Source organism: Chiloscyllium plagiosum, chromosome 4 (assembly GCF_004010195.1).
Source record: "Chiloscyllium plagiosum isolate BGI_BamShark_2017 chromosome 4, ASM401019v2, whole genome shotgun sequence".
In the NCBI taxonomy this organism is placed as follows: Eukaryota; Metazoa; Chordata; class Chondrichthyes; order Orectolobiformes; family Hemiscylliidae; genus Chiloscyllium; species Chiloscyllium plagiosum.
This window is the reverse complement of record NC_057713.1, coordinates 107,546,944-107,565,040: the sequence shown is the minus strand read 5'-3', so window position 1 is coordinate 107,565,040 and position 18,097 is coordinate 107,546,944. Positions and strand designations below refer to the sequence as shown.

At 39.1% G+C, this 18,097-nt stretch overlaps 1 protein-coding gene across 4 annotated transcripts in view; it reads left to right on the top strand.

Annotated features, from left to right (window-relative positions):
* Positions 1-18,097, top strand: part of LOC122549299 (programmed cell death 6 interacting protein) — a 102,716-nt gene that overhangs the window by 72,332 nt on the left and 12,287 nt on the right. For all 4 annotated transcript variants that reach the window (XM_043688857.1, XM_043688855.1, XM_043688859.1 and 1 more), the window contains exons 12-16: positions 3,506-3,675; positions 6,250-6,498; positions 12,468-12,602; positions 14,838-14,932; positions 17,367-17,496. In XM_043688857.1, coding sequence (XP_043544792.1) covers positions 3,506-3,675; positions 6,250-6,498; positions 12,468-12,602; positions 14,838-14,932; positions 17,367-17,496 — 779 coding nt within the window. The remainder of the gene's footprint in view (positions 1-3,505; positions 3,676-6,249; positions 6,499-12,467; positions 12,603-14,837; positions 14,933-17,366; positions 17,497-18,097) is intronic.

Below are 18,097 nucleotides of genomic sequence, written 5' to 3'. Positions count from 1 at the left end.
AACACCTGCATATATTTAGTAATGTTAATACCATGTATAAACATATATAACTATAAAATTACAACCTCAACAAATAATAATTAAATATAATAATACAAAATAGCAAGGGAAAACAACCCCGCTCCTAGAGACAGAGGTAAAATAGAATAAGGTAACCACCTCCCCCCACCAACATTAACTAACCCCCCCCGACATATATATATATATATATACATGTGTGTGTGTATATACATACATACATGCACACATACACACACATACATACATAGAATAATAAAAAAAACAACCCCAAGGGGGGGGAGAAAATTGTTAAATAGAGAACAAATAAATAAATCCCTCTCCCCAAATCCCAAGATAATATTAAACAGTAAGGTAAGAAAAAAGAAAAAGGGGGGGATATAAACTGGAGTGGGGGAAAGGCAAACCAACATCCATTGTCTCTTACAATTTATCTAAGAGAGTCCAAAAATTCCTTAGCCTTTTCTGGCGATCCGAAGTTATACACTGATCCTTCATGGTTAACGCGTAGCGTCGCTGGGTAGCATAAGGAGTACTGAATGTTTAAGTCCCTTAAACACTTCTTCGCCTCATCGAAAGCCCACACTTCAACCTCCTAGCTCTCTTCAAAATGGGCTTGCTAGAGCCTGTCTCCCTTTCACATGCTGCCTGTAGCAAGGAAAATCTTCTCCCAGAATCCTCCTCAGTGATGTCTCACTGCTGCTCTTTCTCCTATTGAGCACTGCATCTGCATGATTTCCTTCTCAGTTATGGTGAGTTGATTTCTCCCAGAATCCCCCTCAGTGACTTCTCGCTACCACCACTGTTATCCATTTATATCTTAAATCGCCACCATGATCTTAAATGGGTCCAGAAGTATTTCGATGTCTGACAGCTGTTTCATTTTTCTTATCAGAAGAAAGAACAAGACATTTTTGGTTCCTTCCTTTTCTCTTTCATAATCCATTAATGTCAAAACAAACCGTATCAGTATGTTAGGGATTTCTTCCATAAAGTTCTTTTCCTTCTTGAAGGAAAAAAAGTTACTTCTAGATTGGTAGATGGACACAGTTCAGCCCATTGTACCCATTCTGGTCAACAAAGGTCTGATGACTAAGTCCATTTTCCAGAGCTTGGTCCATAACCCTGGAGGCTATGACAATGCAAGTAATTATCTAACTAAAGGGTTTCTGCCTCGGCACCTTTTCAGGCAGTGATTTCTAAATGTTGCCTACTTGGGTGGGGGAAAAAAAACCTCCTCTGCTCATAACTTTGAACCCATTACTTGAATTCCATGCTCCATGGTTATTGACCTCTCTGGAAAAACTGACTTCCTATTCATCTTATCCATATTTCTCAACTTACATCTGTCAGGTTCCCCTTTTTAATCTTTTCTGCTCAAATGGAAACAAGTCCAGCCTGTTCAATTTTTTCCTCAAATATCAGACCCTCCAGACCAGGCAACATCCTGGTCAATCTCCATCATCATCATCTCTAGTGCATTTGCATCCTTCCTCAAATGTGGGTATTGAAGCTTCATTCCAAATGCAAAATTTTATACAGTTCCAGCATAACCTCTAGGCTAATAAAGGAAAGTGTCCAATAGACCACCTTAGCCAACTTGGCTAACTTTTGTTAGAATGCTTGCTGATATTTCATTATTGTATTTAATTGTTCTTATCATTTTTGGCTTGGAACTGATAGCTGCAAGGTTACTTTTGACCTAAGAACAGTGCTTTATTTAAGAACATACAGGCTGTTACTTGTTTTTGGGGCCAGCCCTAAAAGTTAATTACAGATTGTTTCTTGTTTGAGTCCGGAGAAGCCTTATGCTGAGACAGATGGCAAATGTTGAACGTTAACTGGGACTTCCTGTGAAGTTGGTCAGTCAGGCAGTGAGGCCAGAATTTGAATTAGTTTCTGGACTATTAGGGTCAAAAGGATTGTACCAGCAAAAGCTACAGAAGTTGTATTGTTCCCTGGTTCTCCTTCATTATTGAAAATCAGAGAATAGAATCCCAGTTATAAGAATTAAATAAATATTCCTGAGTCTGTTGGAAGATGTTTGCATGCAGCAGTGTCATCAGAAGCCAAACAAAATATAATTCCCATACTAGTGTTGTTATGGATTGCAGAGCCTGCTTAAGTGAACTGGCCAGTTAAACTTCATGAATTTTTCCCTTCTGATTTAACCGTTAACTGTTTCTGCCTGAGTGTGTGCTAGAATCAAGGCAGGTTGGGTTTAAAATCTTAAATGTTGATTAGATTACTTTGTTGTTTAACTTTGCTGTGCTAAAGTTACTGTATAATGACTAAATCAAGCCTTTTGTTTAAGCTATAAACCGGGTGTCTACTATTAATTATTCGTAAAACCTGGTACTGGTTATTCCAAACTGTCTGGGTCAGTTTTTTGCCATTTGAAATGTTTCAATTTTAGTATGCTGTGAGTACAGAGGTAAAGAGGCTGATTTGATTTGTATGCCTGTCTTCATGTCATAATGCCTTCAGGGATCTGTGGAAATGCACATCAACATCCCTCTAATCTTCAATATTTTCCAAAGTGCTATCATTTATAGTGTAATCTCTTGCCTGTTAGACCTCCCTACGTGCATTACCTCACACCTTTGCTGAGTTGAATTCCATTTGCCACTACTTTGCCAGCAGATCAGTTGAGTGATAGTTCCCCTGCAGTTTACAGCTATCCTCCTCATTATTTCCAGTGCTTCCAGTCCTCATGTCATCTGTGAACTTCTTAATCATACCCCCCACATTTTAGGTCTAAATCATTAATGTTCACTACAAACAGTGAGGTTCCCAAAACCAAGGTGTGTGGGTCCCCACTGAAAATGTACAGTCACAGAAACATCCCTCTAACATCACCTCTGCTGCCTGCTTCTCAGCCAGTTTTGTCTCCACCTTTCTCCTTTATGCTATGGATCTCACGGAGTCTTATGTTCTGGACCTTATCAAAAACCTTCCTCAAGTTCACTTGGACTATATAGACCATATGTATTACCTACTTCAATGTTCCTGGTTACTTCCTCAAAAAAACTTCATCAGGTTTGTCAAATACAAATATATACTGACTATCCCTGATGAAACCTTATCTCTCCAAGTGCAGATATATTCTGTCCCTCAGCGTATTTTAAAAAAACTTTCCAACTGGCCTGTAATTTCCTGATCTATTGCCTCCTTTTTGAATAGTGGGGCAGCATTAGCAGTCCTTCAGTTGTTTAGTTTTTTGCCAGTAGCGAGAGAGGATTTGAAAATTTCAGCTAGTTTTTAAAACTGAAGTTGCATCGGCATATTTGCTTAATCTTGGTTTTGGTTTTTAGATCTCTTTTGGCTACCTGCTATCTGGGCTTTGCTTCTTGACTGTCATTTCTGAATTGGAGAAAGAAATGCATTGAGCTGTGTTTGGGTGACCAAAAGGATGTTTACAATGCACAATAAAAATGTTATGTAGAAAGTTTCAAATAATGTGTTTCTTTCTCGCTTTTTTTCAAAGAGGGAGCCAATTTGAGAGCTACTCTGGACCGAGCTGCCCAAGCAGATAAAGTAGTCAAAGAACGTTATGCAACTAACAGTGAAATAATTGCTTTGCTTTGCAAACCTGAAGCCGAGCTGAATGCAGCTATACCTTCTGGCAATCCTACCAAATCTCTTCAAGGCAGTGAGGTAAAATAGAATTTGTTATTAACCATCAATCTATGTTTTGAAAAAAAAACCATGTCCCCTGAAATGGTAGCTGAGACTGTAGAGTGCACAAGCTGTTTGTCATGTTTTTGCCCTTCTAATTCCTTGAGTAGATAAGTTTCACAGGTGCTTTCTGTGACTTGAGTTAAATAGCTACTATTTTCCAGTGTGTACTGGCGAATTGAGGAGATTGTTTAATTCTTGGATATTTGCATCACTCAGTTCTCTCACATGAGATTCCTACTGGAGTACTGGTAATTTTAGAACCATGTTTGTCTCCCTGGTAGGCCTGACTTAACATTGAATCCAGTTAGATCTGAGACCTGACTGGCTATCTGTTTGTATGTATCCAAATGTCGTATAATAAAGAAAAGTGCTGGTTTCATGTTGTTAGTCAGTGTTGTTTGTACCTGTCAGGCAGGGAGGAAAGGGTCGTGTGAGGAAGCCGTGGTTTAATAAGGAATTGGAATCCCTTGTTAAATGGAAGAGGGCGGCCTATGTAAAGATGAGGCGTGAAGGTTCAATTGGGGCGATTGAGAGTTATAAGGTAGCCAGGAAGGACCTGAAGAGAGAGCTAACAGTAGCAAGGAGGGGACATGAAAGGTCCTTAGTCGCTAGGATTAGGGAAAACCCTAAGGCTTTCTATAGGTATGACAGGAATAAAAGAATGACTAGGGTAGGAATAGGTCCAGTCAAGGATAGTAGTGGGAAGTTGCGTGTGGAGGCGGAAGAGATTGGGGAGACACTGAATGAATACTTTTCGTCAGTATCCACTTGCTCCTATCTAGAATGATATTTGCTATCTTTTCCTCTACATCTCTGGAACTCTTCTGAGGCCTATAGAATACTTCCGACAGGGTGATCTATTCTTTCTTGTTTCTAACCTCAACCCGTACAACCAGAGTAAACAAGTCATCAAACGTCCTATCTGCCACCATAATACTGTCCTTCACTAACAATGCCACACCTTTGCCTCTCTTACTCTCTACTCTGTTCTTACTGAAGCATATACATCCCGGAACCAGAAGAAACCATTCCTGTGCCTGTCCTGTCCATGTCTCCAAAATGGCCGTTACATTGAATTTCCATTTACTAACTCATGCTGCAAGTTCCTCCACCTTGTTTTGGATGGCTTTGGCGTTGAAGCAGACACCCTTCAAACCACGTAAGTTTTCAATATCTCAGGAAGTGATTAATTTAAAAAAATCTTTCGTCATTGTAAGCTGACTTTCCTGTCGAAGTGCCAATTTCTAAAGTTTTCTTCTCTCTCTCTTTCCCTTTTCTTCGCAAGAGATTTCCTGTCCATTGTTTATTGCTATGCCGGAGTGATTCTATCCATTTCTTTTTGTTCTTTGAGAGTGATTCGTTCTTTTTCTCTCTCCTCTGCTTTTAAACGTAATTCCAAACGTTTTAGTACCTTTCCATGTTGATGGATGAGCAGAGCGATCTTGTACACAGATCTTTGAAAGTTGCCACCCAGGTAAATAGTGCGGTGAGGAAGGCATATGGCGTACTGGCTTTTATTGGTAGAGGAATTGAGTTCCGGAGTCCTGAGGTCATGTTGCAGTTGTATAAGACTCTGGTGCGGCCACATCTGGAGTATTGTGTGCAGTTTTGGTCGCCATACTATAGGAAGGATGTGGTGGCACTGGAACGGGTGCAGAGGAGGTTTACCAGGATGTTGCCTGGTATGGTAGAAAGATTGTATGAGGAAAGGCTGAGGCACTTGGGGTTGTTTGCATTGGAGAAAAGAAGTTTTAGGGGTGACTTGATAGAGGTGTATAAGATGATTAGGGGTTTTGATAGGGTCGACAGTGAGAATCTTTTTCCACGTATGGAGTCAGCTATTACGAGGGGGCATAGCTTTAAATTAAGGGGGGGTAGGTATAGGACAGATGTTAGGGGTAGGTTCTTTACTCAGCGAGTCGTGAGTTCATGGAATGCCCTGCCAGTAGCAGTGGTGGTCTCTCCCTCATTATGGGCATTTAAGTGGGCATTGGATAGACATATGGAGGATAGTGGGCTCGTGTAGGTTAGGTGGGCTTGGATCGGCGCAACATCGAGGGCCAAAGGGCCTGTACTGTGCTGTATTCTTCGATGTTCTATGTATGTCTCCTTCCTCATGCTGCCTCGCTGTCTCAGTGGTACAAACCCTACATATTTCTTGTTTGTTGAGTGATAAAATCTGAACACTTTAGCTCTGGCCTGACAATCCAGTACTAGAATTCATGGTTACCTTGCCTATTAGTACAGAATTAATATTCTGTGGTGAGATTTTTAACTCTAAAATTTGGTTGCAGTGCAGATATATATCTGCAAACTTTTAAAACAAAATGTTATGTTGTAGTTACCATTTGTCCAGCTTTAAAATCTATAACCAATGCCATCATCCTTTGTTTACCTGGCAAGTTGAATGCCTGAAAATGGAACTTGCATCAGATTTTTCACCCATGTATTTGAAATTACTGTTCTGAAGTAACGTTGCTTTGTTTATAATAAGAGTTTAAAAAATTGAATTCTCTGACCTACTTCTAACAAATCATTTTCTTGATGTAGGTTATTATGCTGCTGAAAACACTTCTTGCTTCTTTGAATGAAATCAAGAAGGAGAGAGAAACTTTTGAGAATGATATCAAGTCAGTGCAGTTTGACATGACAAGTAAGTTTCTGACAGCACTGGCTCAAGATGGTGCCATAAATGAAGAAGCTATCTCAGTGTCTGAACTTGATCAAATTTATGGAAGTCACACTCAGAGGGTGCAGCAAAATCTGAAAAAGCAGGAGGAGTTGCTTGCTAATATTCAGGTAATTAATATTACACAGTGGTATAGAATTTGTTTGCAGCAGGCAAGGGAGGCGTTTATGCCATTCTTTGCAAGGGCTATTTATTTAGTCAAGTTTTCTCCCTCTGCAACAGATTCATGAGGATAAATGGTCTAACGCTGATCCTATTTGGAGCAACTGACAAACTGGCTCTCACTTAAATAAAAATAGACATTTTGATAAAAATAATCACTTAGTCGTATAGAACTTGAGTATTGCTGAAAATACAGACATGCTGCCAAAATTACAAGAATACTAGATTTCAAACGGCATAATTTATTTTTTGCTGCTGGAGAAGTGGGTACTGAATTGTTAACTGGGGGATTTGTAGAGGCAGTACCATGGAGAATACATCACAGAATAGTTGAGTACCGAGCGTTTCTATAAACTCAAACCAGACAAATTGATGTTGATTGGCCAAGGCATTTCTATGGGGACTGCTCTGTCCCTGAAACACTTTTAGTTGAAAAAGATACAAGAAGTGTACAGGGTCTAGCTGTTTAGAGAATCAGGTCCAGCATGTGAATCTAAGTAGCTTTCGTATGTGTGATTGAGCCAATCTGCAAGACTGACCAATTATCTGAAATTGGTTATTTATATTTTTTTTGCACACTCTCAATTGAACATTATTTACTCAACAATCTCAGAATTATATCTAATATTGGACCCTATATTTGTAAATTTTGCAAGCAATAACTGGTTAAATATGATCATTACTCTGCCTTGTGAACAGCCAAAAGGTTTCTTCATTTGCAGTTTGCCAGTCATTGGGATGTATGGCCTACAAAGTTGGCAGCACTAGCACTGAAATTTGTATACCACTTTATTGATTTCTGGTGGGCATAATATCTTTTTGACTGGGTAGCATCTTGTTAATGGAGAATACCATTCATTTTGCTTCTACTTAATAGCTGCTTGAACCATTAACTTAACCCATTGCTTAGATTTTGGAGACACCTTTCCCTTCCAATGTAATCTAAGGTAGATAGGCAATTTTGAGTCCAAAATGGTGGCTTTGGCCCTTTTTGTGGGTCTACAACAATTTCATCCTAATAAATGAAAACTGAAAAGCTTCTCTTTTTGATATGATGCAAATTGAAAAATTGTGTGCGAATTCTACAAATTAAAATAAAACGTGGAATAACTTTTCACGCTTCAGTAAATTAACTATTTTGAGTACTTAACTACTGAAGAAAATATTACTCAAATATAGCACTAATGTTTAAGGTGGTCAGTTATTTCACCTCTAATTGAAAATTTAAGTTAAAGACTTCCAAACACACGAGAGGAGTTTGGACAGACTGCTATATTGTAACATTAAACCTGTAAAAGAATGAACTTGCTGTTTAATTGCCTTGCTTGAGGACAATATTGCCAGTTATTACACACTTTGTTACCCTGATTATGAAAAAATTGGGACCTCATTTTTGCTTTACTTATTCATTCATGATGTTTTCCCTATGCATCTGTTGCCTTTTTCCTTCTGGTAAAAATCATGGGTCTGGAAAATGTCATTAAAGGAGCATTGTTGAATTACTGCAGTGCATGTTATGGAAGGTTCACACTGCTTCCATTGGGCATTGGTGCTTAAAGGAATGAGTGTTAACCATGATGTACATATTACTAGTTGCACTGGCTGCTTTGTCCTGGATGGTGTCAAGCGTTTTTGGAGTTGCTTACATCCAGACAGGAAGTATTCCTCTCACACTCTTGACTTTTTTTGTAAATGATGGACAACCATTAGGGAGACAGGAAGTGAGTCACTTGCTGCAGATTTCTGAGCCTGTGACCTGTTCTTGTAGATGCTGTATTTACATGGCTGCTCCAGTTCAGTTTTGGACTGATCATAAATCCTCGGATATTGATTGCCGGAAATTCACCAATGGTTAGACCATTGAACATCTGGAAATGATGACAAGATTTTCTCTTGATGGATTTGGCAATTGACTGACTTTTGTGTGAAACAAATGTTTCTCACTGCTTGTCAGCCCAAGCCTCAATGTTGTCAAGGACACAAACAGCTTTAGCATCAGAGGAGTCATAAAACATCCCACTTCCAACCTTGTGTTAGAGGGAAATTTGTGGAAGCAGCTGGCAGTGGTTGGGCCTGGGACACATCCTGAGGAATTCCTACAGTGATTTATTGGAATTGAGATGTTTGGCTGCTAACAAACAAGATGGTCTTCCTTTGTGCTCGATGTGACTGAAACCAATGATCAGTTCTTCTCTCCTGTTGATGCAAATTTTGCTCACTTCACTGATGCCAACCTTGACCAAATACTGCCTTGACATCAAATGCAGTCACTCACCCCCTACTTCTGGATTTGACATGTTTTTGTCCATGTTTGGTCCAAAGCTATTTTTTCAAAAAAAAGTCAGAGTCTGGCCCTGGTGGAAACCGATCCAAGTATCACCGAGCGCATTATTCCTTTGCAAGTGCCGCTTTCCAGAATAAAAGGCAAACCTTGTGCAAGAAGCAACATTTTCTTTCATTTGTTTTTAAATTTATTGCAATGGGTTTCAGAACTTGGATATTCAGGAACCTCTTGGTATTCGTTAGTTGGGTTATCATAAAGATGACTTTGGCAATTTAATAAGACCGTACATAAAATTTGTAAGTGGCACATTTGATTTTCTTCTTTACTTTGTTACTAACCTAACAATGGGGAAATCACCTGGTCTTTGGATTGTCTGACAGCTGACGTACACTGAAGATGCACTTAGATCAGGATGTTCATGGGGTCCATGTAGGAAATGACAAAAAGTTGAAACTATTTGAGGCAAATTACTCTGTACACCCTGGACTTTCTGTCGAAGTATTTTTGGACAGTTCTGCAGTAATTACCTTAAAGTTGTAAACAGATTAAATCTAGTCTGACACTTGAATAACTTCACCATTGACTCGGCTCACCCACCACCACCTTGACTCTTCTCAATCTGTTCCAAAATAATTCTATGCCCCACCAAAACCTCCATCCAATCTGACTGCCCTGCAAGACCAAACCCCATCGAGACCATTCAACCTTTGATTAATTTCCCTGACTCAAATAACCGTTTAAATCCAATGGGCCTGGGTTGAATATCCCTTCCAAATACACAACTAGCTGTTTGATCTGACCCATTTAGTCCCCCTGACTACCACACTGGCTTTACATTTCAAACTCCTTCACGTGACTAATCCACACGTCACTCCTGGTCCTACCTGCTTAACAACTTATTGAACTCACGTACACTACCTGCTTTGCTTCCCTACGTACCTAATAAGCTCACTCACATATTTACTCACATTCAAAGACTGTAAACCTGTGTAGATACAACCATATCCTCTCTTTTCCCAACTCTACTTTGCTCCAGTGGAGTTTCCAAGGGACATTGGACGTTTCTTTGAAAACCAGAATCAAAAGAATCTTGGAAGAAGTGTATAGCAGTGTCACATTAGGGAAATTTTACAAGCACAGTGACCATACCCCTTGTAACTGTCACTGCTTACAATCTCTGACTGGTTTTGAGATGCCAGATGAAAGTGATGTCGTTTTTTGTGATGAATTAAGGAGATTTGGGATTTATGAGAAACTTATTACCTGGAATGCAGAGCAGCATTTGCGGAAAATGGGTGAGTCTACCTATTGAAGTACATTGTCGAGGTAATGGGGAAAAAGAAGTTGGCTCTGAATCGAAGGTCAATTTACTGACCTCTTAGCTAAATGTAAGTCTGTTTCAGGTGGAATATAGAATCAAATAGTATGAAACAGCGAACAATTGTTTATATTTGACGAGGGCAATGGAGGTTGGATTAAATATCTATTTTGATCTGGAAGGGAATCCAAGATTATGATGGTAGATCTAGTAAATTACCAGGATTAGATAAGTAGCATCTAATAATGTTAAAGTAGTAAAGGTGGAAGTACTGGCAATGATTTTGTGATCCTGCTTTGGCTGTGAAGATAGTCCTCTGGCACTGGAGAATTGTAAATGTTCCAGCCTTGTTCAAGAGATGTAAGGCTCAGTCTTGCAACTGAAGTCAGCCTAAACTCTATGATGGAAAAGCTTTTTGAGATAATAATTTGGACCCATATTATTAGTCACTTTGGAAAATGAGAGTGAATTAAGGAAGGCTAACATGGCTTTTTTATAGTTAACTCCTGTTGAACCAACTTAAATTTGTTGGTGACAGCAAGGAAGGCTAGGGTCTGTCTATTTAATGACGTCTTGAACAAGAGACTTGTAAATTAAGTTAGAACTTGTAGAAAGCAGGAGACACTAATAATATAGATGGGTTGGTAGAGTGTTAGGAAATAAAAGATTGAGGAACTTCTGTGGTGGGGTTCCGTGAGGGTTATTGCTCGTACCCCTGCACTTCATGTTGTGTATTGATTGCCTATGCTTTCTGCAAGGCTCAGTTTCAGAATTTGTGCATGATCCAAGACTTGGAGGCATTGTGAGCTGTGAATACGATATAGGTAGTTTGCTAGAATGAGGAGACTAATGATGGGCAGGGTTCGATGCAGAGATGTGTGAAATGGTTCATTTAATTGAATTTAGAGAGTAATGTAAAATAAAAAGCTGCAACCTCTGTGCAGGAGCAAATGGACCTGAGGTTCCAATCTTTTGAGGTTGACAAGGTAGGTTGAGGGGACAGTTGAGTGGGTTATGGAGTTCAGGAACAACGCACTTGTCAAAATCTTTATAAAATGTTTGATGGTCTTGATTGGAGTTGCATGCATTTCTGGACACTATACTTTGGGAGGATTGCTAATGCTTTGGAGAAGATGCAGAGAAGATTCAGAAGTCTAGTTTTGGGAATGAGGAAATTCATTGCAGTTGGAGAGGTTGGGATTCCTCCATGGAAAAGAGGTGACTGGGGGGGTTATTTGGTGGAGTTGTTCACAGTTGTGAATGACCTGGACTGATTGGATGAGGAGGAATTACTCCTCCTTGGGGCAATAGAAAATAGGAAGATGGCAATTTACAGTGATTGCAATTTGCAAAAGAAGCAATGGCAGTGGAAGGCTTTTTTTTTTTTTAATGTGCCAAATGGTTTGGATCTGGAATTTACTGTCACAGTGATGGAGGCAGATTCAGTCATGGTTTTCAAAAGAGTAATTAGTCATTTTCTGAAGAAGAATATTTTGTATTGCTGTGGAGAAAAGGTGCGGAAGTGGCACTAGTTGAAGTATTCCTGCAGAGGGCCAGTACAAACAAGTGAAGAACTTTTTTTTTTGTTTTGAACTAATTTTGAGTCTATGAAAGTCTGAAATAAAAGTGAATCTTACAGCCTGTCAGATTGCACCTAAAAGACAGAAACATATTCAACTTTGGGAGAACAAAACATGTGTCGCGCTCTCCAACTCTTATAAAAGAATTGTTAAGTAATGTGAGGGTGATAGTGTCAGTATTCTCTACTGTGTTGAAATTAACTGCAGATATGTTTGAAGGGCCCAGAGTTTTAAATTTTGGTTTGATATGCTGAGACCTGCATTGCTTGTCAGATTCCAGTATTCTTTCCAAGGAGACAATCCAGGTAGCACACTGCTTAACACAGCTGCATCACAGTGCCAGGGACCTGGGTACACTTCCAGATGTGAATTGGTTGATGGAGGATGTTTTATTTGCTTGTTAATAAGAGTACTAAAAGTAAATAGCATAGGATCAGCTTGCATTTTTTCCAAGCATCCCATACTGTGATAGGTAGTGTGTTTCACACATTTTGTTCGACACAAACTAGGCATTTCCTCATTGTTTGTCTTGCAACCGATTTTTGAATTTTTTATCAAACAAGTCAGTTCCAGGAGTCATCCCAGCAGCCAAATTATGTTCAGTATTTATTTTACTGGTGCTTAACCAAAGAGTTGTTTGTTTATTGTGCTTTTTTTCATAGTACTCTTTAGATTGACATTTTCTGACCAATAATTTGGAACAAATAACCTGAATCTTGAGTCTGTTCTGCCTAGGCTGCTCATGAGGAATTTTCAAAGTCAAAACAATCAAACACAGATGCTAATCAGAGGGAGGAAATACTCAAGAAGTTAGCAGCGGGCCATGATCAGTTTGTTGAACTTGTTGGTAACTTGAAAGAAGGAACACAGGTGAGATTTTTCATGTTTTATTGGTTTAAAATTTTACCTGTTGCCATTCTGCTATCATTAAACATCTCAGTGCACTGATAATTTTAAAAAGATCAATTTTGAATTTGTAGAATGCTTTCAAGTTCAGATATTTTAAAGTGATTTAACACAGCTTTAGCTTGAAAGTTTAATTTCTATTATGACTCATTTTGCAATTTTTTGCTGCAAAATATAAGACCATCTTATTGAGAAGGTTATCCAAAATTAATTGTGCTCACAAAAGCTATTTAAGGTTGTGGGAAATGAGGGAAGTGATTGCTGGGTCCCGGAGGTTGGCTAATGTGGTACCACTATTTAAGAAAGGAGTAAGGAAAAGCCAGGGAGCTATAGACTGCTGAGCCTGATGTCAATGTTGAATGGAATCCTGAGGGACAGAACTTACATATACATATTGAAAGGCAAGGACTGATTCTGGGTAGTCAACATGGCTTTGTGCGTGGAAAATCATGTTTTTGAAGAAGTAACAAAGAGGATTGATGAGGGCAGAAGGGTGGCCATGACCTATATGGAGTTCAGTAAGGCGTTCGACAAGGTTCTCCATGGGATACTGGTGAGCGCGATTACATTTCATGAAATACGTTGAGATCTAGCCATTTGGATGTAGAACTGGCTCAAAGGTAGAAGATAGAGGGTGTTGGTGGATGGTTGCTTTTCAGACTGGAGGCCTGTGACCAGTGGAGTGCCACAAGGATCGGTGCTGGGTCCACTACTTTTCATCATTTATATAAATGATTTGGATGTGAGCATAAGAGGTATAGTTAGTAAGTTTGGAGATGACACCACAATTGGTGGTGTAGTGGACAGTGAAGAAGGTTACCTCAGATTACAATGGGATCTTGATCAGTTGGGCCAATGGACTGAGGAGTGGCAGATGAAGTTTAATTTAGATAAATGTGAGATGCTGTATTTTAGAAAAGCAACTCAGCAGAGCTTGTACACTTAATGGTAAGGTCCTGGGGAGTGTTGCTGAACAAAGAGACCTTGGAGTGCAGGTTCATAGCTCCTTGAAAGTAGAGTCGAAGGTAGGTAGGCTGGTGAAGAAGGCGTTTGGTATGCTTTCCTTTATTGGTCAGAGTATTGAGAACCGGAGTTTGAAGATCATGTTGCGGCTGTACAGGACGTTGGTTAGGCCACTTTTAGAATATTATGTGCAATTCTGGTCTCCTTGCTATCAGAAGGATGTTGTAAAACTTGAAAAGGTTCAGAAAAGATTTACAAGAATGTTGCCAGGGTTGGAGACATTGAGCTATAGGGAGAGGCTAAATAGGCTAGGGCAGTTTTCCCTGGAGCATTGGAGGCTATGGGGTGACCTTAGAAGTTTATAAAATCATGAGCATGGATAGGATAAATAGATAAAGTCTTTTCCCTGGGGTGGGGGAGTCCAGAACTAGAGGGCATAGGTTTAGGGTGAGAGGGGAAAGATATAAAAGTGACCTAAGGAGTAATGTTTTCACGCAGAGGATGGTGCGTGTATGGAATGAGCTGCCAGAGGAAGTGGTGGAGGCTGGTTCAATTACAACATTTTAAAAGGCATCTGGATGGGATATGGGTGAAGTGCTGGCAAATAGGACTAGATTAGGTCAGGGTATCTGGTGGGCATAGATGAGTTGGATCAAAGGGTCTGTTTACATGCTGTATACCTCTGACTCTAAGAAGGTTCCAGATTTCAAATAATTAGCTCAAACATAAGCAGAATTTGTGTAGCTGCAATAGTGCCCTTTCAGGAGTGCACCATTTGTTGGTAAAGAAGTATCAAAACAATTGGAGGAATCAGACTCACTCAATTGAGTTCCCAAGCGCTGTATTATCTTTAAATAAACTTGAATCCTGAATGCTGAGGTACTCAACAGCTTGAGGCAGCATCTATTCAATCACTTCAAAGGAACATTTTTATCAGAAATTGCACATAAGTAGGGATCTTCATTGACATGAGAGGTTGAATGCATCCATGAAGGATACAGCCTTCTCTTCTAACTAGTATCAGTTGCAGGATTCAATGACAGAACTGTTGGTATTAAAAACCCCACTTGCCATTGAAGTAGCTACTTTAAAATTAGACATTATTCTGTTGTATTTTTCTACTTTTATGACCATAGGAGATAACTCAGTGAATTCATAGCAATAACATCAGTAAGATGAGATTGGACCAGTCAGCCATATGACATACTAATTTGTATAAGTATCTCTCCTTTGTAGTTTTACAATGGAATCACTGAACATCTCCTGAAATTCCAAACAAAATGTACTGATATTGTGTTTGCTCGTAAAACTGAGAGAGATGAACTTTTGAAGTAAGTGAATGTTTTCTATTTTTCTACAATATTCTTAACCATTTTGGGTGATGTTCATTTTTTGACAATTATTCTTATATTTTTGCTATTCAGTAATTATTTACTGCTGTGTGGTAATCTGGTTTCATTCGGCCTTGCAAAGATATTATAATTGTCAGTCCAGGGAAATTTTTTTTTTTTGTTTAGTGCTGCTTCAAGCAGTACTATGCAGGCTTGCATCAGTTCACAAGAAGCACTGCAATCTTCAATGATATCTATGAAGAGTGCTGCCTGGACTGTAGCATTAACCCATGTCATTCCTTGCTCCTGAAACTGCATAGCAACAGTATACAAATACATTTCTCCTCTCCAGCATTCCAGTCTTTTTCCAAGTGCTGCGATTAAATTTATGACTCAAGGTTAGGATAGGACCAGTGTTTTCACGTACAATTAAGAAGAGTAAATAGGTGATGAAACAGGAAATTCAGAACAAAGGCACCCAACTGTAGTGATTAGAAATACTTTACCCCTGACAATTCATTCCTCTAATGTGGACTATTTTAACAGCAGATGGGGGTAACATTTGCAAATGAAAAAAAGGAAATGGCAGACAACAGAGAAAATACTATACAACATCTGAGGGAAGTTTCTAATGTATCGAAGATGGAGCTCACTAAATTTAAAATAACAGCAATGTTATGTTAGTTTTTAGTACCTTCCTTTCTGACTAAATCACAAGACTTGACGGTTTTTATAAAAGTTTTGAAGAAAATGAGTGAAAATCATAAGTTCTTTTGAGCTGTAATCTTCTGAAGCAGTTTTCATTTCAAAAATTCTCTACATTTTGGAAAATAACAAAAGTAAGTATTATTTAAGAAAGGTGACAGTGAGAACCACACAACTATAGACTTGTTAGTCTAGCATTAGATCTGGCAAGTTATTGCAATCTTGAATAAAGAACAATGATTTATTGTTGTCACGTACTGAGATATAGTGGAAAGTGCCGCTTTGTGTACTGTGCAGGCAGATCGTGTCACACAAAATGCATCAGTGTTGTAGTATAACAGAGTGCAGAAAAGTGTTAGAGCTGCAGGGAGAAAGATCATAATTAATATTTGCGAGGTTAATTCAGAGGTCTCATAATAGCAGGGAAGACACGGATCTTGAATCCGTTCGTATTTTTTATTCAGACTTCTATATCTTCTGCACAGTGGAAGAGAGTATAACTGGGGTGGAAAGGGTCTTTGATTATGTTGGCTGTTTTCCCGAGGCAGTGTGAAATGTAGATTGAGTCATCGGATGGACTATTGGTTTGCACGATGGACTGGGCTGTGTTCATGACTCTGTAGTTTCTTGCAATCTTGGGCAGAGCAGTTGCATTTAGATAAGATGCATCCTATCGTGCTTATGTAAAAATGGTCATGTCCACAAGACTTATCAAATTTCCTTCGCTTCCCGAGGAAGTGGAGATGTTGTGCTTTCTTGACTGTTGTGTCAACATGGGTGGACCAGGGCAGATGGTTGGTGATCATTACTCCAAGGAACGTGATGCTGTCTATCATTTCCACCTCACAACCATTGATGCAGACAGGGGCATGCCCTCCACTTGGCTTGCTCAATGACCTGCTCTTTCACTTTGTCGACATTGATGGAGAGATTGTTGTCTTTACACCATGCTGCTAATCGCTCAATCTCTTTCCTGTATTCTGCTTTGTTGTTTGAGGTACGACCTACAATAGTCTTGTCATCAGCAAACTTAGTGATGCAGGGGTAGAATTTGGCCACACAGTCGTGGGAGTGTCAGGAGTATAATAGGGGGTTGAGTACACAGCCTTGCAGGGCACTGGCGTTGAGGATTATGGTGCAGGAGATGTTACCTATTCTTACTGATTGCAGTCTATGGGTCAGGAAGTTGAGGATCCAGCTACATAGAATGTAGAGAAATCTGAACTGAGAGAAAGTCTTTGAGGGATTATTACAAGTATCACATAGGAGGAAACCAAATTATTTAGTTAGTTCAGTAATAACTAATGAACAGAGGAATGTCTTTGGACGTAGGACAAAACAGTGCACACTAGCTCAATTAATGTTTCTAACTCGGTTGGTTTTGGTAGAAAAGGGTAAAAATAATTATATGGAACCAAAGTAGGTGGATGGAGTTAAGATGCAGAGCAGTCATGACTTGTTTGAGCGATGGAACAAGTTCCAGGAGCTGAATATCTTACTGCTATATTGAGTTGGCAGCAGATTTTATTCTGTCATATAAGGAATAAAGCAGCTTTAAAACATTTGGTAACAACATGATTTTGAGACATCCCACACAGATGCTTGCACTCACTTATCTTTTACCTGAATCTGGTTTTATGCAGTTGGGAAATGTGACTTAACTCTGTAACGAAAAAGACAAACTTAGATATTCAGGTTCATACTTTTTTTTTTGTTCTCTTTGTGTTAGGGATTTACAACAGAGCATAGCTAGAGAACCCAGCGCTCCTAATATTCCAGCGGTACCTGCATATCAAATTGCTGCTTCTGTTGGAGGAACCACACCAGCTGTTCCAACTCCTGCACCCAGAACTGTATTTGTAAGTAGACTGATCAGAATAATTGTGGTAAATATCAGTTGAGAATTATGTATTGGAAGCATATAAACTTGTTCAGCTCAGGTTGATATTTTACAAAGCAATTTATCTAAAGTCAACTCAAATCATATCAGGTTTTGGAACTTAAAGCCCAAGTTATGTTCATATCTCGTTTCTAGGTTGTTTTTGTTAATCGATTTAAAAACATTGCACTGGAACCTGACCATGTCAGTGAAGCTAGTTGTCATCTCAGAATGAAATAATCATTGTGTTGCCTTTGGTTGCAGGCCTTTTTGAGGAGACTCTAAAATTTAAACTTTGTTTTGGGCACACAGCTGCAAATATGCACATCATTAAAGCTTCTCCAGTTTATATTTTTTCAAATTTACTCAGAACTGAAGACTTCGCAAAAAATAACTGGAAGATATTCCTGTTTAATTTTTAAGTAACTCAGTCATTTACTAAAGTTACTCATCAGGTCTTAATACAGATTTTAAATTTTTTTCAGATAAATTAATTTGGAGCTGTATTAAACAAACCACAAATGTTCTTCTCCTGCTGCTCCAACTATAGCAAAAGCAAGTGAAGCATACTACAAGCCTGA